Source organism: Eptesicus fuscus, chromosome 2 (assembly GCF_027574615.1).
Source record: "Eptesicus fuscus isolate TK198812 chromosome 2, DD_ASM_mEF_20220401, whole genome shotgun sequence".
NCBI classification, from domain to species: domain Eukaryota; kingdom Metazoa; phylum Chordata; class Mammalia; order Chiroptera; family Vespertilionidae; genus Eptesicus; species Eptesicus fuscus.
In genome coordinates this window covers 98,880,731-98,903,940 of record NC_072474.1, presented here as the reverse complement: position 1 = coordinate 98,903,940, position 23,210 = coordinate 98,880,731, and the positions used below count along the sequence as shown (strand labels likewise).

Genomic DNA, 23,210 nt, shown 5'->3' with positions numbered 1-23,210 from the left:
TTTTTTCTTAAGAAACCAGTACAGTCCGTCATTTTTTCCCCAATTTAACCAACCCTACATAATCTCTTTGATGCTTTGTTTGCCAGAAATAACTGTCCATGCTTCTTTTTTTCTATTCATAAAGCGTTTATTTCCACTTCTCACATTCAGTTCACCAAGGAGCGGTTCCGCAACCCCCGCGCTCAGAAGTGCAGCCCAGTGCGCTGTGGTTTCCAAACATGGCTTTTCTGTCTCGGGAATGACAGTGATCCCAAAACCTCAAAATTGAGGTGTCTTTCTGCCTTGGAGAATTAAAAATAAACCTATATGTGAAGATGAAACTTTTTTTTTTTTTGCTGAATATGACTTTAATAATAGTAGAAGTTTGAGGCTTTTTACCAACACAGTAATTTAGTCTCCTATTTTGATTTGAATATAAAATTCATTATCCCTTTCAAGAACTAACTGAGGGACAGCTGTGAGAAAGAAAAAAAAAAGCCTCAAAGAAAAACAGTCTTAGCCCAAAGTCATTCTGGCCCTGGAATCTACACACACACACACACACACACACACACACACACACACACACACACAGAGAGAGACACACACACACACACAGACACACACACACACTTCTTGAGTTTTTACCTTTCTGTCTGTTCAAGCTAAAAATGTTCCCGGTACTTCAAGCAAAGACTTGAAATTCCTACTAGTTTTGACCTCCAGGGGCACTGCTTTTTCCAACTTTTTTCTTCTATGAATAGGGAAATACTTTTGTGGCCTGAAATAGGGAAATACTTGTCTGCTTTAATTCATCTTAGGCAAAGATGATTTTTTTTTTTACAAACTTATGACATGAGTTTACAGTCCATTGATGTGTATTGATTGAGAAGTAGTATGGTATAGTGGTTAAGAACACAACTCTGAAGTCAGATTGCTTGAGTTTGCAATCTCATTCTACCACTTACTACATGCAAACCATTAGGTAACTCACTTGACTTCTCTGTGTCTTAGTTTCCTCATTTGTAAAATGTGAGTAATATACAACTTGTCCTAAGAGTTACAGTAGAAATTGAATGAATTAATGCATGTAATGTTTTAGAATAGTACCAGAAGTATCACTATGTATTGAATGAATGAATGAATGAATGAATATAATTTTGCAGTTATGTTACCACAAAAGTAAGACCTATCTTCCTTGAACCTGGAAGCTTCCTGCCAGCTTTGTGCAGCAGAGTTTATCTGTTCTTATTTTCTCTCCATAGTGAAATTTCCACTGAGTTCCCATGTCTGCCATCCAAATCCCAATTCCACCAGTCCTCAGCTTATTTGCAAACCAGAGGAGGCTGACAAATCAGCAAAGTCCCCATCGAATGATTCACTTAAGGACTCACGGAGGCCAGTCCGGTGGTTAAAACAGGACACATGCATTTTAAGAATGTCATTTAAAGTAGACTTGTATAGCATATGCCTTAGTGATGATTTCCATTGGTGCAAGGCTTGCTGTTTCATCCTTTTTGTTTCTTAGAGGATTGATTCATTTGAATTGTCCAAAACACTGGCCAGGACACAAAAGCTTGCTATAATTAATACCTTCCAGCCGGTCCTCTTTGCCTAAGAGCTGCAGAATCGCCAGTGAAGCTAATTCATTGAACACATGGGAGAATCTGTTTACACCAGGAAGCCTGTTTTCCTATGAGATGCCCACTGCTGGCAAATCAAAGCTGAAAACATTGAAAGAAAAAAAAGAGAGAATTAAATAAAGAGCATGTGTGGCAGATGGTGGAGATAGTTGATCGTCACTGTGCTAATCTCACTATACTCCCTTTCTTTGAATTGTTGCAGTCTCATAATTTTGCCATGATTCTCTATGAAATTATGCTGATTGTTAAGCTCTGATTCATGCTTTTCTTAAGTCATCGGTGGAAAAGATGACATGCTAATTACACTCCTGAATTTTTTACACCATCAGTTTGTTAAGTGCAGACATGTTTTACTAAAAAAAAAAAATTAAAAGTATGTAATTTGACAGTGTGACAGATTAATACTTAGGCATTAGACCAGCAGCACAATTAGATGGCTTAAGTGTGTCCTACATTCTAATGTCTATATGACTTTAAGAAGTCACCTTGAGTTCTTTTTTAAAGGGTCTGTTGCCATTTTGCTGATTGAAATAAATCAAAATCTATCAGGATTTAAGTAGATTATGAGAAGGCTCATCACAATTTACACATAATTCTAAAAAATTGGAATCTAGAGGGAATTAACTATAAATTCAGAATGTCTCCAGGTAAGAAATTATATTTACAGTAGACTTCCTGGAGTGGTTATTGAGGATGTGACTAATTCTTATTCTTGAGGTACCTAATTCCTTTTTAATAAGGATAAAATTTAGTCCCTGAAGTACAATTTGAAATGACAGCTAAAAAGTAGAATTCAAAATTTTCATGACACTGTGAGTATATTACAATTATATTTTTTAAGTATCATACAATATATAGCTTTCTCAGAAACAGCCAAGAACACACAGATTTCCATGTGATACAATTTCAATGATAGGCTTTCAATCTTTTTCAGTGACTCAGAACTTAAAAATCCATTTTATATAGGAAGCAAGTGCACACATATAAGTATATAGATATATATATTTAAAAATTCAACCAAATTTTCACAAAATAATGTGACCATGTTGTGAAATGATTGACTCCCTCAATGGGTTCAACCACCAACTAGTGGATCATGACCCTTAGTTCTGAAATCACTGATCTAAAACGTCCATGATCCTGGACATGGACAACAGTGTGGTGATTGCGAGGGGAGCGGTGGGGGATAGGTGTGGGTGGCAGAGTGTCTAGAGGGGATAAATGGTAATGGAAATTAAAAAATAAATAAAATAAAAATAAAATGCCCATGATCCTACTTATTTAACATCCATCAGGTTGCTAGCAAAGACAAAATAAAATGTGTTGAACTGAAATAGGTTGGCCCATTGCCTGCGATAGTTCCCATCAGGACAAACCCATATTATGTACAAGAATGAGAGGAGAACCTTCTGCTTTTCATCAGTTTTATTGCATGGAAGGCCTCCCCTTCATGACTCCACGTTTTGAAAATTTTCTTCTATGATACAAGCTGTATGTGAGCAAAAAAAATTTTTTTCTCCAAGTTTATTATTGAAAGATTTATATAACTTCCAACCACAGGTCTTCACAACACTAAAATAACTTTAAAAATTTATAGCATCCATAAGCAAAGAAGCTTAACAAATTAGTACATATGTGTAGCCTTGTGACCACTAAGTATAGGATTTTTCCATTTGACTTTTTCTAAACACCTGACTGACCCCACCCCTGCCCCAGAATGAATATGAGGACTGCATTTTGTTCTATGAAATATATTTACGGATTTCAATCAAGTACATTGTTCTGTTAGAAAGCAAATCTCAACTAGAGAGATTATAAGACAGACCCAGAAAGAGGGTAAGAAGAGTGAGTGGTGCCCTAGCCAGTTTTTCTCAGTGGTTAGAGCATCAGCCCAGGGACTGAAGAGTCCCAGGTTTAATTCCAGTCAAGGGCATGTCTCTTGGTTTCAGACTCGATCCCAGCCTTGGTCAAGCTGTGTGTGGATGGCAGCCAATCAATATTGTCTCTCTGACATCAATGGCTCTCTCTCTGTCTCACCCCCTCTCTTCTACTCTCTTTAAAAATCAATGAAAAAATAGCCTTGGTTGAGGATTAACCAACAACAAAAAAAGAGTGAGTGATGGAGTTCATTCAGATCTGCACATACCAAACAATAACAATAAAACCCTTCACTTCCTCCGCTTGGCTAATTACATCGCATTTACAGTGAAGAAAGGTTATTATAATACTTCTACGTGAAGCACACATGAAGTTCTACACAATCCATAATTATCAAGGATGACATGCAATCTGTTTCTGTGCCATGTCTTTTATTCACCTTCTGAAAAGGTGCTTATTGAGTACATGACTGGCGTGGTGCTAGGATTCAGAGTTCACAGTTAAGTAATTCATGAATCCTGTTCATAGGAGTTACCTTTTGCAGAAAAGTCACATGAATAGGTAGCAGATTTCAGTGCAATATATTAAATGCTATGATGGAGATAGACATAGGATGAAGACTAGAGATACAAAGAAAAATCAGACTTGGACAGCCTGGTTAGGCCAAATCTTACATGAGACATCCCGAAACTCCATCATGAAGGATTTGTGAGGGATAGACAGAGGAAGCAACACATGTCTATCGGGAAGACCTGGAACAGCAAGAGGCTTTCTAGAAATGGCAACTGCGTTAGTTAGGTGTGTTGAAGTGGCAAATGGGAGCACATAGGAATAGAAAGAGATAAGGGTTAAGAGGTAGGCAGGATCCAGATCCCCAAGGGCCTTCTGTGCAAAAATACAGAGTTTAAATGTATGCTGAAATTTCTAATAGAAGGTGTTAAACTAGGGAGAGCCTTGTGGCTGTACTTACTATTCTTAAAATAACCCTACGGGTGCTTTTTACTAGACACTTTCCTGCACACCACTGGGAGGAAAACAGGCTAAACAAACAAACAAACGTGACACTTAACACATTCCAGAAGTCACAAAAGCACCATAAATCTGACAAAAAGCCTTATTTGGGCTGTGTCCTGGTACCTGTCTCCACTTCTTAGATGTTTGCCACACTTTCTGTCTTTTCTCTTCTTGAGAATCACACTACCCAAATTTAGAACCACTTCCAACGGTTTCTTTGGTAATAGCCTCAGAGACAGATATCACTGAGGGCCCAAAGAGGAAGATGTTGTCACTCAGAAAAATGAACTGCTAGTAGTTTCTTGGACTAAAAGGAAATTGAATTTTGTTGATTGGCCATAAACAAACAATGTGGACAATTACATACTAGGGTATAGAACATTTTTCAAAAGGGAAAATGAAAATCTTGAGTGGATTCTGAAAACTTAGGTAAACATGATTCAATGGAAACTTTGAAAATCAAAGTTCATCCATGCCATTTTCCCTAACGGTTGAAATATGGGCAGGAAAGCGCAAATGCACCAAGTCTACGCTGTCCCTTTCTCTGACCAGAAAATTGCTGGGAATGTGTAGTAGGTTCCTACTGCAACTATAATAAATTCCCAGAAACTTAGTGTCTTGCCCTAGCTGGTTTGGCTCCGTGGCTAGAGTGTTGCCTGTGGACTAAAAGGTGCCAAGTTCAATTCCAGTCAAGGGCACATGCCCAGGTTGTGGGTTCAATCCCCAGTAGGGGGTGCGCATGAGGCAGCTGATCAGTGATTCTCTCTCATCATTGATGTTTCTATCTCTCTCTCCCTCTCTCTTCCTCTTTGAAATCAATCCTATCTAATAAAAGGGTAATATGCAAATTAACTATCACTCCATCACAAAGATGGCGGCGCCCATAGCCACAAGATGGAAGCGCCCAGTCCTCTCAGCCCTGCTGGAGTCGTCCAGTCCCAGGGGTGGGGGTGGCTGCTGATAGCGGGCAGCATGAGCAGCCTGGCGGAATGCTTGCTTCATTGACATGGCAACGAGGCAAGCGTTCCGCACCTGGCCACAGATGGGCCTCTGGGCCACAAAGAGCCTCTGGGCAGCAGGCGCGGAGTGACCAGGCCCCACAGAGAGCTACTGACACATGGATTCATGTGCAGGACTACTAATAAAAATATATTTTAAAAAGAGAAAAGAAACTTAGTGTCTTAAAACAACAAAATCTATTCCCTTACAGTTATGTAGATCAGAAATATGACATGGGTCTCCCCAGGCTAAAATCAGTGTCAGCAGAGTTGCATTTTGTCCAAGAGGCTTGAAGGGAATGTCTGTTTTCTGGCCTTTCCCAGTTTTGAGATCCTGCCCACATTCCCTGGTTTGGAGCCTAGAGCCCTATGATCTCCCTATTTTAAAAATCCATTCATTAACAACCTTAATAGCATCTGAGACCTTAATTCCCCTTTGCCATGTAACCTAACATGTTCACAGGTTCTGAGGATTAGAAGGTAGACATTTTACAGGGGACCATTATTCTGCCCACCACGCAAGGTTGTGGGAGCAACATGAGTGTGAGCAGTGTGAGGATGGATCCTGAAGTGTCAGCCATGTAGCATGGGCAGGTATGATGCAGGCATGAGCGGAGCTCCAGAACCTGTGTCTCTGCCCATCACAGGCTCCAAGGGAGGTTCAACAATGAGGCTTTGCCACTCTTTGAAGAAATCGGAAGTAAATAAAGCAAAGCATTTCAATGAACAGCAAAACTCAATGAAGCCAACGGATCCAGCATTGCTTCATTGATTTCTCCCACTTAACTCACTCATTGAATCCTGTTTGCTAGTCACCAGAGGTCATTTCCTTCCTTTTCCATTTATTTATTTATTTATTTATTTATTTATTTATTTATTTATTTATTTAACTGCTCAGCACTCCCAAGCTCTTTAACACTCTTTTGGTGCTAATTGCAATTGCCTATTTTACTTTCAACTGAGCAACTTATTGACTAGAGGTAGGGGCCGGCATTCCTCTGCTTTAAAACTCTCTCCAGAAATGGTTTTGCAGTTCCTACCAAAAGCTTTCAGAGCCTCATCTCTCAATAGCATGTCAGAACTCAATGCTTTCATAAAATCTTCCTCAGTAGGTGGAACTCTTTGTCTTTCTCCCAAATCAGAGCAACTGATGGAATTCTGTTAACACACAGCTTGTTATTATCATAGGAGCCTTTCTCACCAGATCGGCTTTTTTGTATGACCTGTGAAATCTTTTAATAGGTAATCCCATGCAAAAAGTTTGATAATGTGTTTTGAAAATGGCCATATCATTAGAATAATTGTATAGTTTCTCAGGATCCCTACATTGAAGGAGAAAATGAACGAGTACCGTGATTTTTGCCACATTAAAAAAAAAATTAATTTACTCCTTCAGCACATTTTAATTACAATGATTTGCCTCTCTGTACAAAGTAATTACATTTCTATTTTATGCATGATTTGAGCTTTAACATAGTTCATTTTAGACTTTCACGTAAAATAATACATAGAAAAATACCTAGAAAACCTTATAGCATATATGGCTACTGCATTGTTTCTCTTCTCCTTAACACAACCCAAAATATGGAATTAACTTGTTGTAATATTAACATATTTGCATTAAGTATTTAGATATATAATACTGGCTACTTATTACAGGAGTGTTTAACTTCTCATTTACTTAAAAATGTTTTTCCATTGTTTTATTCGAGGAAAAAAAATTTGAGAAAATAGTATCTAGTAATTGAAATATTTCAGTTGTTCTTTTTCTTTTTTTGTTATGTGTTATGTAGGAAAGCAAAGATAAAATGGGTACTGCCCTGAAGACTATAAGCCAAAGATAATATTTTTACAGTGAATAGAGATTTTATGTACAACTTTTAGAATAAACATCCATTCCTACAGGAAGTATTAATATTTATTATGAGATATACATTCTACAACATTATGGCCAATAATAAAAATGTTGAAAATTTGGGACCATTACTGGACAGTGACTTTAAATTGATACTTGCAACTAGAGTGGTACCCACTGTAAATTGATACTTTAAAGTGAAACCAATAGATAGTGACTAACACATCTTATTAGCTAAAAAACAAACAAACAAAATACCTCATGTGGACATTTTTATTTTTGAATAATCTTTCATGATTACAAGAACTCATCAATTTATCTCTCTTCTTATGGTAAATACATTGCTAGCAATGCAAGACACTGGTTTGAAGCAAATACTGGATGTTAACATGTTTTTAAACTGGTGCTCAGCAATCGGTTAAATCCATCTCTGAGCATTAATTTGCTACTTATACAAAGCCTTATAAGTTCTTGAGGTTTTAGATTTGGACTTCAAATGACCAACCTAAAAAATTAGTTATCAAACCTAAATTATATTCCTTACCTCTAAATATATGTTTTATTTTTTTTTCAATCTTTTTGTTACTGTTTGAAGGGCAATTAGTTTACCACATGTAATTTAAATTTTTCAAGGATGGTTGTTGAATTGTTAAATATTTCTTTTTAAAAATATACCTATATATGTGTTATTGTTTTTATTGATTTCAGAGAGGAAGGAAGAGGGAGGGAGAAGTAAAAATGTCAATGATGAGAGAGAATCATTGATCAGCTGGCTCCTGCACACACCCTACTGGGGATCGAACCCAAAACCTGGGCATGTGTCCTGACTGAGAATCAACAATGAGCCACAGGGGCCAGGCTATTTCTTAACCTTTCATTCTAATTCTAAGAGAGAAAAAAAAAGTATAAAAATACAGCTTTCCATCTCTCATTCACCAGGTGGTTCAAAGTATAAACTTCCAACTTCAGGTTATCTTGAAATTTTATGCAAATTTGGGTACTTATCTGCATTTATGGAGAAAGGCAATACTTTAGTTTTCATCAGATTATTAAAAACTATGACATTCTAAGCAAATAATTTCTAATATAAGGAAACCCAAGAGACTAGAAGGAAACTCGTGAAAGTTATGATTAATAAAGTAGGAAATAAATATGAATTACCAAAAAACCCAGAAGTGGGTCTACTTTCAGTGGAATAATCAATTGCTAACTTGTGAAATCAAGGTCCCCAGTCTGCTTCTGGATTTTATCAACTCCTTTGATCAATATTGGAGTGACTTCTTATTTCCAGCACTTCCTCTCCTTGTATTCTGCTCCCTTAGCACTGCCTTAACCACTGCCTCAAATTCTGAGGAGGCGGAGAGAGACATCAAAGTAAAGTCGCATCTCAGATGTTCATAAACTGATTGCTCCCAAGCAGTCACCATCCATTTTTTCTGCTGTCATGCAGTTTTCACGTGCCAATCAGCAGATTCATGTTTGAGTTGATTCAGCAAGACTGCCTGAGACATGGCGTGCCGGTCTGCAAGGTCTCCACTGTATATGATAATGCCACATTCACAGTGACAGTGGTCTAAGCTCGGGGCAGGAAATGAATGCTTCTTGAGATACATTCAATTGCTATTTAACTGAGTTTAGCCTAAGGTAAGGAGGAAAGTTGCTGATGCTTTCAAACATGTTTAAACACTGTCATATTGTCTTGGCATGTCTGCCTGAACTAGAGCACTGGTAGTTTTAACACAGTAAAATCCTACAATCATAAGACCAGAATTTCCAGAATTTTCTGTGGTAGCCCTCAGCTTGAACTTCTTATTTAAATGATCTTAATCACTTGGCTGGCCTTCCTGGCTCCGTGGTTGAGCATCGACCTATGAACCAGAAGGTCACAGTTCCATTCCAGGTCAGGAAGTAGCCAATCAGTGAGTCTCTCTCCTCACTGATGTTTCTGTCTCTCTCTCTCTACCCCCCACCCCTTCCTCTCTTAAGTCAGTAAAAATATTTTTAAATGTTTTTAATCATTAAAACTTTTGAAGAGTTATACTTTCAGGAATATTGGTCAGTTTCTTACTCGTGATAAAGAGCCATAAAAGAAGTAGAATCTATTGTTTTCAGACCTCAGGCTGTTGTTCGGAGCAGTTTGTTTATTGCAGATAATATAATACATTCATGATCATTAGCTCAGTGATGTATTACTGCTTCAACACTCCCCCCTTCCCCGCCTCACCCCCAAACAAGCACAAACAAAGAGGCATAACTTGGGGGCGGCAAGCAACAAAGATTTATCACTTGGCACATTTCTGTAGATCGGCTGCACAGCTCTTCAGCTAGTTTTGCTCATTCATTTGGCTGTATTCACCTGGAGCTTTGGCTGGGGGTAGGCTCTGCTGGGACAGCTGAATCTCCTACTCAAACAGCATTTGATCTTCAAAGAAACTAGATCATGCCATCTCTCAGGATCGAGGTCCCAGGTTCTAAGGGCAAAAGCAGTGGCTGTTAGGCCTCTGGAGACCCAGTCTGGAAATAGCACGGTGTTACTTCTGCTACATTGCAGTGGTCAAAGCCAGCCAGCTTCAAGGCATGCAGGAATAGACTCCCATGGCAAGGGCAGGAGCAGTGGTCACATTGCAAAGGGGGATGTATAAGGAGATTAGAGGGATTTCTGTCCTCATATTGCAATGTAAAGCAATCACATACATACCTATATCGCGGAATCTGCATTGCTTGTGTGCTGAATGGCTTGTTTCAGTATTTTTGATGTATGAGGAATGCATGGCATTTTAGGATTTGTCTTGCTTTTTGTTATCTTTATTGATATTCAACCTCTTAGTCTTAGGTTAGTGTACTGCTAATTTCTGACTTATCATTAAAATGAAACTCCTTCTTGTGTCTGGCAAAGTAAGATAGCAAACTGGCAAAAGACTTATTTATTTTTTTCAAGTGAAAATGATTAATTGTGAGGTTGATCTGTTTAGGTTGTAAAGATAACTGCAAATAATAGAGTATTTGCCCTTTAGTTTTGAGCAAAGATAATAACACAGACCAAATCAATCTTCTTTGGCAAAGTCTTACTAAGTGTTAAGTATTAGGAGATACCAGACTTAAAGTAACCAGGATATGGTGGCCAGTGTGTTTTCCTAAATGGATGGTAGCTCTGTTACATTGCAACTCTATCAGCATAAACCCATTAGTACCACTGGAAAATTTACTCAAAATACATTTTCTTTAGATTGATTATTGGTATTAATTACAAAATAACTTATTCAAATCCCTTGGCTCCAAATATATCTCAAAATTCAAAATCCTTCATGTTTTAGAAAATATGCATTTTCAGATATTATTTTTAAGCATCCTGAAGAGTCTGATATGGAGTCCTTAATTAAATATACTATTTCCATAATGAAACATAAATATTCAGGCTATGTAAATTTAATAAAGATGAACAATAGCCTTGTATTGAAGGTCAGTTTTGTTGTAAATTTTTGTTAAAAAAAATAACTTTTGGTTTCCAAGATTTTTTTATTACTAAATTATGGATAAGGGATTGTGCATCTGAAGTAACTAATATTTTGTTACAAGGATACTTATTTTTCCACTTATTTTTAGAGAGCACGTAAGAGGGGGGAGAGACAGGAAGAGAGAGAGAGAGAAACATCAATGTGGGAGAAACACATTATTTGTTGCCTCCCACACATGGCCAGACTGGAGCCTGGGATCAAACCTGAAACACAGAAATCATTTTCTGACAACTGTTTTAAAATAAAACATTTTATTTAATCCTTTGAGTACAAGATATTTTTATTTGAACTCAAGAGGTAAATGTTTAAATAATTATTGGAAAACCATTGCCAATTATTTCATCCTTTTGTAAAACTGTTACAGAGAACTGGAATAAATCAAGCAATGCTCAGAGAGTTTGGAGTCACACTTTATTCACTGGGTGGGCTTAGAGAAAATGAATTTAAATTCTAAGCAAAGCTACAAGCAGAACTTCCCTTTTTATTAAAGAGCCAGCCCTGTGTGTGCTTAGTGGTTATCTCGCGAGTGGCCTTGAAAACAACACAGTTCTATCCAATTAAAAAATGCACCTGGCATGGCATTGAGAGTATGGGCGTGTCTAGTCTCTGGCCTACAAGGTCAGACAGCTAAGTTTATCTTCCTCATTATTCAAGCAGGCTAAAGCAGGCTAGAAAGCAGTTATTTTTTTTTTAGAATAAGAGGCCGTCTAAAAAATAGCAGAGAATTCCAAACAGTAGTTTTACAAAATAGGGGTTAGCCTTCTCAAAACTGTTTCATAGTCCACCAAATTTCACCAGAATCTAGGGGTGCCTCTAGAAAAAGAAGTCATATGACAGGAAGTTGGGAAGTAGAAAAAGAAAAATAAATAATTTAGAAAGGAAAAAAGTTGCCCATATATATATATTTTTTCCTACCCAAAAGAATAGAATGTCATAATTTTTCATTTGAAAAATTTTGAACGGATTGTAGGATGATGTGAATACCTGGGATGCCTACATGTTGACTATCAACCCATTTATTTCAGATTAGAGGCCCAATGCATGAAATTCATGCAAGAGTAGGCCTTGCTTCCCCCAACTGCTGGCACCAGCTTCCCTCTGGCACCTAGCACTTGGGCTTCCCTCTAGCCACCAGCCCCAGCTTCATCCGGAAGGTCGTCCGGAAGGACGTCTGGTCTAACTAGCATATTACACTTTTATTATTATAGATGGCACAAGAATTCAGTAAGTTCTATATTAAGCAAATAAGCAAAGGATATATATATAAACTTTAAGTATCTGAGGTTTTTTTTAAAAAAATCATTGGAAATATTTTAACACTAAATGCTACATATTTCTGCCTTCTCTTAGGAAACAGAAATATCCTTGTATCTTCCGTCCCAAACCAAAGGCTTGAAGTGGAGTGTGTGCCCAGGATTCTAGCAGAATGCATAACTCAAGCATATGAAAACCCTAAGTCATGTAGAGCTGTCTAAACGATTCCAGTGCTTTCCTATAATAACGATGCCTCTAATGGTTTCTGAATCATGTAGGACAGTTTCTGGAAACATTAAATGCCTCTCTGAATCTTGGCTTTCCTTGTTATTTCTAATGAATCTTCCACATTTTGTCTATCTGTCGCTTCTTGTTGAGGTGATGGTAGCAGCATCTTCCCACCAGCCTCTCATCTACGCTTTTTAAGAACAAATATACATCTTTATAGAGGAAGAACTTGATGTCTTACATTAGTTATAATGTCTCTCACTTTAGGAAATATATAGTTTTAGGAAGGTTGTGCCATATTTTTAATTAAGTAGTAAAATTTGTGATTTTGTAGTATCTATTTCCTGTGCTGTTCAGATATGTTTTTCTCCTCCTTTAGAGACTGTAGCTTTTTCATATGACTATGGGTAGCAGTAATTGACCTCTAAATAACTCAGCTGTTATATTTTAAGAAGGCACAATAAAGCGAAAGACAAATTATTCTTTGGCCTCAGCTCCCCCATAGACTGGACCCCTCACTGCTTTGATACTCCTGGCTTTTTGGTTATAGTGATAAGTAAAAGACATGAAGTGTGGAAAGTGCTTTCTATAAGTTGTTTTTAGAGTGACTGTTATTATGATGGCTTAAAACCATGTGCTTTCAGGGAAGAAGTTAACTTTATATCTAAGAAAATACTTTTATTCTGCAGAATGTTTTAAAGGTCAGCGTACAAGCATAACTAGGTAAGAATAGAGAACACAATGCTAAAAGCAATGACAGGATCTAATGAATGCCATTTCTACTTCCAGTGTCCTCAGGGATGATAGGATTGAATTGGCGTGGGCTCTGAGGAACTGACTCTGTTGTGGAACTGCTGACAGACAATACCATTGTATCTCAATATAGACATCTTACATGTTTAACTAATTGACTCCATGCCGGGTAACAAGAGATGTAACTAACTGTTTTCCATCTTTAGTCTTGTCAAAGCAAAAGGGGATAGTAGAAAACAAAAGCATGAAATAAAGTTCTCAGATATGAAAAGCACATCCTTCAGTGAAATCATGAAAGACTAAGGATTACTCGTTGTGGAAGGTCTATAATCCCACCAGAAATAAGACATTTTATGATATGTGTTTTATGAAAAGAAGAGGTGTATTTGATGATTCTGTAAAACCTTATATAACCTTCATGCTTTTAAAGGTTTATGCAATATACTTACATAATCAAAATGAGAAAATATAGAAACACAGAAAAATACTACTCCACTCAGGCCTTCCTTTTAATAAATTGCATCATAATACAAACTGCATTCGTTAATCATTGGCATGTCTTTTGAGGATTTATTTGAGTCATCAAGATTGGAGGATCTGATTGCTCATGATGAATCTCTTCTAGCCTTTCTTGATTATTTTCTAAATTTGATGACAAACACTGCAACTGTCTCAGCCAATTAGGCTTGTCAGCTTCCAATGTGGTCCCCAATCAAGAGTCTGACTTTGGAAATGACAGGAGATCCTTATTAAAAGGCATGCTTGTTGGATAGAGAGGTGGCAGCCCACACTTAGGGCTGATGGCAGAGGAGACGAGCTGCCTCTCATTAAAAGCAGTAAGCGGAAATCAATGTTAGCAGGAAGGAATCTGGACTCTGAAGTAAATGCTAAGGGAAGGCACTGAAGAGTATCTCACTTCTAGTTGATTGGAAATTGAGTCAACCTAAATGAATATAATTTCTCATGAGCTACAAAGACTTCAAGTACATATGTTAAACAACAGGGTAAAAAGAGTTGGTAGCGTATTAACAACGGGATGAGCTGTCTCAAAATCCATCTCAAACAAAGGAAACACATGAGGTGATGTGAATTTCAAACTGTAACACACATTAATGCCCAAAGCAGTAAGTAAAGTGACACACTGTATGAGACTTAAGTGAACTTAGAGACCTGGTTGTAGACCATTCTGGGTCCTTTCTACGGGAGATGACACGGAGATTTGTTCCTATTTTGGTACATAAATTCCTTGCTAGGCACTATCAGAAAAGCAGGGGGAAATGTTTTAACTCATTAAAATAGTGAAGAAAAATAGGAATGTTTAAAGTAAAAAGTAATCTGATCATACACTTTGTATTTGTATAAGGCTTTTTTTCCCTTTATTTCCTGTTTCAAAGCATTTAGGTTAGCTTCAGATAAACAAAGTAACCCAAGATGGAACTATTCTCTAAGAACTCACAGTTTGCTCATCTAAACTAACTAGATTACAAAAAACATTCATAAAATTTGTCAATAGTTTGATTTTTTTTAAAAATGCATCTAAAATATGTGTTTGAGAGACACAGAGGGAATTTAGCACAAGGAAATGAATAAGAAAGTGCTATGTCATTTGATGATGCAATGAATAGGATCCACCCACTTAGAAGTCAAATAACAGTATGTGCAGCTACCAAATATAATTACCTTTGCATTTTACCTTTGGGAGTATTCTAGATTTGCTTTGAAGAACGCTGGCATTTCTTTGTGGAACTCTCAGCACACAATATAAAAATCTCGGGCCACAGTGGTTCAAAAATCAATGGGCTGACAAACGTCAAGATTTCAGTTATCCATCTCAGAAGGAGAAATTGCTTGCAACACTGGACTGCCTTATACAGGAGATTTGGTGGAGTAACACTTGTAAAAATCCTATACAAATGATTGCTAAAATAGGAGTATAATGTTAAACTACAGGGGATGGTGTGGAGAGACAAAAGCAAAAAATACAAATATATTTGAGATAATTTATGCAACTTCCTCTTCTATTTTAAACTGAAGCTACAGGGATTATGTATATTTAAACCTCACTAATTTCATTTGTTGTGAATATATTTGCAGAGGTCAAAAATCATGTCTTTTATGTCCCAAACCTTGTAATAAAATGATATGGTATGATATAAATCAGAGCAGTCATGTTATGTTTGTCTGTTTGACAACAAAATAAACTATGAAACATATTAAATAAAACCCCATAGGTTATTTTCTTAGGATCTGTTGGGTAGAGCAGGTTTTTTTTCTCTCTCTCACTCTCTCTTTCTCAAACAAAAACAAAGTCTGTTAAATATATATATATATATGTAATAGTAAAAAAATCCATAACTATTCTCCAAAGACAGACACACATAATGATTTTAATTACATGTATATGTAATTCTTAACTGCCATCTTTAATCCTAATTCCTAAGAACTCTGTAGATATGATTTAGCCTTATAGAAATAGAAGACATTTTCCATTTCACTAGGCAACAATACCTTTAATTAGGAGTACATGCTATTTCATCAAAATTCTAAGAGCTTGACTATATATACCCAATACATTGCATTTCACATAATATTTCATTTAGCAAGCACCTTTACAAATGTATTTCTGTGTGAACACTCAGAGGATTATCCTACAGCACGTATATATTGTATATATCAGGTCATTTGACATGGTGGGGGTGGGGGATTGGTGGGCTAGGGTGGGAGAAGTGGTGATATTGTTAGTATGCTCACACCCATAACCTACTTGTACTTGGATTTTTACTTTTTTACAACATCATGTGCTGTCAATTTAGGTTCTACTTCTGAGTCACCCTGATGTTTTAGAATGTATTTTAAATTTAAGGTTTTGCATATTTGCATTCTATGAATAATGCATAAGCAGGATGGAATCCATTTGGCAAAAGTGCACAATTCCTGGGATAATTTATAAATACAGAATATTATATATTTGGATTTAATAACTTTCCTTATGCATGTGGAAAAACATATACCTATACAAATACCCATATGTACTTTATTTCTATCCCTGTACTGTTATGGATGCATGAATTCCTGTCTCTTCCACACAATTAAATTGATCAATTTTTGCAAAACCTTATCTTTAATGGACATGAAATGAAAACTGTTCTGTGGGACAATGAACTGCAGGGTGTTTAAAGAAGGGAACTAATATGGTACAGACTATATGTATGTATGTGTATATATGTATTCATTCATTCATTCATTCATTCATTCATTCATTCATTCATATATTCCCCCTCCAATTGCATACAGATCAGGAAAGCCTGTTGAGAAAGGCCCAAATTTAATGGATCCCTGTCCTTGAATTTCAGATTCAAGACCTCTTCCAGATGTAGCCCTGACTGGGAAGTGCACCCGTGAGTGTGACGAGTATGGCCACTCGGACTCCTGCTGGATGCCCGTCCGCACTTCCCCGGAGAGGAAGAAGAGCCAGCCCAAACTCTCCACCTTCATGCCTGTGGATGAACGAGGGAGCCAGGAAAAGCTGGCCAATGGCGAGGCCGCCCTCATGGGTGACCGCAACAGAAACCTCCTGAACAAAAAGTTGACCTCATCCTATGAGACCTTCAGCGCAGCTAGTTTCAGCAAAAATGAGGAAGCCAACCCTGAGGATATTCCCCTCACCAAAACAGGGGAGTACAAGCCATCTCCTGTCAATACTCTCACTAGAAGAGAAGTGTACCTGTAGGCGCTAAGGAAGCCACAGCAGAGTTCTCTTCACAGGAGGAGAATGAGGGGCAAGGAACCTACCTTACAGAGCAAAACCGGTTCATTCACAAACAGGGGGCTACCAAAGAGACAAAGCTCTGCCTGCCACTCCCGCCTCCAGATCAGGCCTCTAGGGATACCGTTAGCCTGATTGTAATGTACAATGTAGAAACCATCCTTGTTACTTGCATGTCTGACCCCTTCACTGATTCCCAACACCTGCTCACCCTCTTCCCCACCACCCTCCAAAAAAAAAAAAAAAAAAAAAAAAAAAGAAAAAAAAAGATGGTTGCAAGTTTCTTCATTGGTAATAAGCCTGATTAGCAGAACACAACACACTCCCATTATCCCTAAGCTGAAGCATGATTTTAGTCACTTTGATTTAGTTCGACTGTCATCTGACTGGTCAAAAGAGGTAGAAGAAGTAAATATATATTTTAAACATAGTATCAGAATTGGATTGATCCCTGGGAAAGGCAGTCTCTCAAAAATGATCGAGTCCCTCTAAAGACATAGTCTTATAAACGGGGCTCTCTAAGAGGCATGTTTGGAAAATCACAGCTTTAATATCCCATCAAAGACTGAGAGCTAAACAATACCCAGTCAGAGATTGCAGTCCCAAATTGGCCTATGTTGTTCTTTTCAAGCCAGGAACGTCAACTTCAGTTCCATACCTTCACTGGATATTCTAATCATACGCACAGTCTTGACCACATGTGTCAATTACACTAATTATAATTTGTAAACATTATAGGTATATTTTTCAGAAAAGCATCACGAATATCAAGGAACTGGAACAATTGTGTCATTAAAAGGCCAAAGATCGTACGGCAGATCAGGGAATTCATGAAGTAGATTTGGTCTTGACTTGGAAATCCATTAAGCAACAAAAGCAACTGAACCCATTCTCGCACAGAAACGCTCCAACACTCGTTTATTTTACATTGTCTCCAGCCCCAGAAAACATGCATTTTCCTTCTAAAATGGATTTTCTTTGAAAGTTCAAAAGTGAAAATTAATGAGATGTAGTTTTGGTATTATAATAGGCAATTAGTTGAAGTTCAGGTTTAGTTTCAAAATACATGATCAGGGAAGAGTCTACTTCTTAAAATCATATTTGTGGATAGGGAGGGAAAGAAAGATACATTGGCATGCAGTCTGGTGAATTAAGTTCACTATTATCATTTTGGAAGATGGGTTATGCTTGCTGGTCTTAATTAGCAACATTTCAAAATACCAATTGCATTTTTTATGTGTTCAGTGCACACTTTTATATAACTCAAGTGCATTAATTTTGAATCCTGTGCAGTATCACACTAGTTTGAGATTGACAACATTGAAACAAGAAGATACCCTAATTGACTTTGTCACTAATGTGATTTGAACGTCATTTAATATGTGTCTTAAAACAAATCCAGACTGCACATGGAAGAGATGAGTACTGGGCAACAACATGTCTCACAATATGTACATCTCAAGTTGAAAAAATATGCCATTTTTTTTCTCAATGTAATATAAAGAAACAGAATATGCAGATTTTTGAGTCACTTGCTCTATAGAGGATGATTTCATGCAATTGGACATTGAGCTGGGGCATTCAGACAGAAGTGACAATCTAGGGACAGAATAGGGGACCACAGGGGAGGAGAACTAAGTCCCCATCACTGAATGTCTGTAACCTGGTTAAGGCATAGCCTTGATGGCTCTCTAGCCAACTGTAGAAACAGAGTAGCTGTGGGTAGTTTCATGCTTTGCAGAATTTCTTAGACTATAAAGTGAAGCAGCCTGGAATATAGGTTGTTCATTCACTAGAGGTCATCAAAATGCTTATCTTTGAATATCACTTCTCTGTTTGGTGGGGTGTTTTTTGGGGGTCACTTCCTTATGATCTTTTTTTAAATGAAGTTTTTATTTTGATGTTAGTTTGTGTATAATAGGATGAAAGAGGATGTGTAATTGAAAAAAAACACATTGGACTAAAATATCAATAATTGAACATGGTTATGTTTGATTATTATTTACATTATGGAGAGATGCAATTCTAGTAATTTGTTAGGAAACTGCATTAAAGCAGTTCTGCCTTGTATAATCTGTAAGTACCTATTAAGACAAAATACTTCTAAAGATACTTATGAAATGTATACATATTTTTCTTGCACGTTACAAAGGAAATAATTGCATAACACAGGTGTTCAACAGACTTTTTAAATGCATTTTTTTTCTTTCTATCATGAGACACTTGAAACCATTAGATAGCTCATTTCACTCTATCTTAAAACCCTTCTGTTGTCTATAAAGCTAATACGGGTCATAGTGGACCTTCAGATTAATCGGATTCACATTCCCCAATGACATTTGCACTACATTCAGGACAGCTATGTCATTGTCATTTAACTCGTGAGCCTCTCTTTAGAACTAAAATGGGTGTGAAAGAATAAAATTCCATGTACTGTAAGTATTCGCGGTAATTCTAGTAGAATTAGCTATCATAACATGTTTATTATACAATGAGCTGGCATGACACAGAAATATATTTTGTGTTTGTATGACTTTTATTTTGAATAGGTTAAATATGGTGCCACTCCATATATAGAGTGCTTTTGGAAAAAAAAAAACTTTAAAAAAAAGGAAACAAAAAATAAATAAATGAGTGAATGCAAAATAAGCAACTGTGCCTTTTATACCTGTTGTTATGGTAAAAAACAAAAACAAACGGTTGTTGGGTTTGGACAATGAGGGGAAATGGGCTATTTCCAACTTTTTTGATCCTGTATATTTATCCATGTTTATTTTCTAAAAATAATAAATAATATATTAAAAATTTGCCTTCTGACAAACTCAGATAATGGACCAGTCTTAGCTATCGTTCATCCATCCAACAAAATTAAGGTGTTACTATGGACTGCTTATTTCTGACTAGAAGGCTAAAGCATTTATTGTCATAGTAACACAGGAAGATGTTATCAGGGGTGAAATCAGTCCATCTTGCAAGATAAAATATTGATTTCAAATTTCTATCCTTGATTTCTTTTTTGTTGTTATCTTTCTGTTAGCTGCTGTTTGGTTTCGGTTATACAGGATATCAACCATACTTGTTTTCTGTACACAAGGATCTCAAGTGAACTCTGCATGCACTATACATTAGGACACACTTATAAATTAATGAGTAACTATATAAATTTATGTGTTTTAAAACGTCTGTAGCTTCGATCTGAAACCATTCTGAACCTCCAGATATCATTTCTGTATGGTTTGCGACTGGCCTGCTGCCTGAGTTTCAGAACACAAGGGAGGCATTATTTTTATGGAAAGAGGAACTAAGATGGGACTGACCGTGTCTGGCTGAGACCCACTCTAGGAAGCTGATTTATAAGAGAATAGGAAAGTAAAACACACAGAGCAGAAGAAACTGCCAAGAATCCAACAGCCATTCTGAAACAGTCATGAGAAATCTCAAGACCTAAGTAGTTTTCCGTCTATTGTTACCAGTGATAAATGTACACTCTGTCCTTCAGGGGGTACATAAAACGTGAAGATGATCATGAATATCATGAAGCTGGTCCGTTGTGACCCAGGCAGAGGTGTATGTAACATCTGGAGGAAGGCATCATTTCCCCAGCTACCTAGGGTTTACTTTCAGAGGACTTTTTCCTACATTTTAAAGCACTTACATTCAGTGTGGTACGATCTGTTTGTAATGTTCATCATTGACTATTGTTCTGCTACTTGGATGTTGATAGTGAAGCAGAGAACAATTTATCATCGTTTATTATGAGTCACTATGCACGCAACTATGCTACACATGGCGAAATGTATTAAAACAGTCGTCCAACTATTTATGAAATACTTTACATAATTTAATTTGCTTTTGTACAGTTTTATGTAAATAAATTGCTTGTCATTTTTGTCTCTGCAAATTAAAATATAACATGGTCAAATGGTTCCACACTTGTAAGTGTGCTTCTCTGTCGACAGCTAATTCAGTTTTGATTGGACGAGCAGTGAGTGGATGTATGTCCCAGTTTGATTTAAAACGGCTTGATTTCTGCTGAATTAAGATACAGTAAGGAAAATAATGCTTTAGCAATTGTTGATTTGGGGCCAGGTGCATAACTGTCTTATTTCTTTGCCTTATAATGGATGGAATTTAATTCTTCAGTCTCATCAAAATAATTCCTGAGATAGCTAGCTGACTTATAAATCATAAATGTAGAACTTATTATCATTAAGATTAATTTTTTCCAGAGAATTTTCACATTTAAGATAAAATTAATTCTAAGTCAAAATGTATCTCTGTAAAGGCAATGTTTGGGTTTTGGGTTTTTGTTTTTCATCTACAGCTATGACAAATTTAAAAAACTTAGAGACTTAAAATATTTTATGTCATGTGAGATGTAGAGAAAAACCCAAAGCAAAAAATAGAATATTTACCTTGCTCATTTTTCTTTAGTTGAACTTTCTTTACTTGTTATATTTTTAAATGATTTCTTATCTTTCTTTTTTAGTTATTCTATTAGCTCTTTGTTATCAGATTATGCACCTAATTATAATGGTTATCTTCTTTGTGTATGAAATTGGTATCCAGTTTAGCAAGCAACCTCTCTTCTCCAACCCAACTCAGAAATTTAAAGAAAAAAAAGTATTTTCTATACAGGGTGGGGAAAATGTAGGTTTACAGTTGTTTATATGAAAATGATACAATAATTAATAAATAATAATACAAGAATAAACTTTCATACTCACAACTGTAAACCACATTTGCCCCCCCCCACTTATACAAATAGATTATATGGAATTTTTGTGTCATCTCACAACAGTACTATTAAAATAGACTAATGTGAAAAAAATAGACATTCTGAGGACATTTGCCTTGAAGTTTCCCTACTATTCTTTCCCTGTCTTGGATAAAAATTCAAAATAATTTATAGAGACTTGCATATTCTTTCTTAAATCAAAGGTGTCCTTACAAATTGATTGTGGCTCCAGTCTTTCTTCTCTAAAGAAGGAATTAAGAGTCAGCATGGCACCCTGACTGGGCAGCTCAGTCAGTTAAGAGTGTTATCCTGATATGCCAAGGTTGTAGGTTCCATCTCAGTGAGGGCACATATAAGAAGCAACTGACAATGCATAAATTAGTGGAACAACAGATTAATCTCTCTCTCTCTCTCTCTCTCTCTCTCTCTCTCTCTCTCTCTCTCTCTCAAATCAATAAACAAAAACTTTAAGAAAAGAGTGAGCATGGTGAGAAACTCTGCTTCAAGTTGTAATAAGGAGAAGAAATGTGAAGAAATGCTTTCATTTGGCTTCTGCTTTTAAAATGATGAGAATAAAACATCAGCACATAAATCAACGGGACAGTATATAAAACTAGGGGCCCAATGCACGAAGTCATGCACCTTGAAAGGAACTGTAGGCCGTGAGGCTGTGGTGGGCACAGGGGCAAGTGTCGGCCCATCCTCCACGCCTCTGCCTGGCCCCTCTCACCATGGCCCCTGGTCCCCTGTCTGCCGACAGCCCCACTCCCACTGCTACCGCTCTCACATGCTGACTGCGCCAGCCCAGCTTGCATCTGCTGACAGTGCAGAGTGATTGGGGCCAGCACCAGCAGCAGGTGAGAGTGGGGCCAGCGCAGTCAGTGGGTGCCAGCAGCGGCTGCTGCCTCAACCACCCCTCAGGAGCACAGGGAGGTGGAGAAGCCTTCAGGGGCAACCTGGGCCAGCAGCCACCGCTCACACCTGCTGACAGTGTGGAGTGATAGGTGGCTCCAGCACCAGCAGCAGGTATGAGCGGTGGCTGCCGGCCCCAATCACCCCTTAGGAGCAGGGGGAGGTGGAGAAGCCCAGAGGGATGATCGGGTCTGGCAGCTTCCGCCCACACCCACTGAGAGCACCAAGTGATCAGGGCCGGCGCTGGGTGCTGGCAGTGGATGCAAGTGGCAGCTCTAGCACCAGCTGTGGGTGTGAGGAAGGCCGGCACCGGCAGTAGGTGTGAGCACCGGGAAGGACCATGGTGCATGGGAGCAAAGAATTTTCAGTAACCACCAGAGGCTCACCCCAATGACAGCAAATGGTGCTCCTCCTTGGTCTGGCACCCCCACTCACCTGCTCCACCATCTCGCCATGGCCAATGCCTGCCATGTTCCGCCTGCGCCCCCTGGTGCATAGCAACTGGTTGTTCCACCATTCAGTCTATTTGCATATTAGCCTTTTATTATATAGGATGAATTCACTATCTCTTCTTCCTTTATACTCTCCATGTAGATTTACCAAACATATTTCTTCACCCTGAAATTTCATTCTTAAGATTATTTTTTGAAAAATCTCAAACATGTAAAACTACAGTA

At 37.5% G+C, this 23,210-nt stretch overlaps 1 protein-coding gene across 2 annotated transcripts in view; it reads left to right on the top strand.

The window, feature by feature from the left end:
- The window catches only part of PCDH7 (protocadherin 7), a 431,945-nt gene extending 411,148 nt beyond the window's left edge, over positions 1-20,797 (top strand). The window contains exon 3 of one of the 2 annotated variants that reach the window (XM_054729602.1): positions 16,471-20,797. In XM_054729602.1, coding sequence (XP_054585577.1) covers positions 16,471-16,847 — 377 coding nt within the window. In that variant the 3' untranslated portion in view covers positions 16,848-20,797. The remainder of the gene's footprint in view (positions 1-16,470) is intronic. The other variant, XM_054729606.1, reaches the window with a different exon arrangement.
- The last annotated feature ends 2,413 nt before the right edge of the window (positions 20,798-23,210 follow it).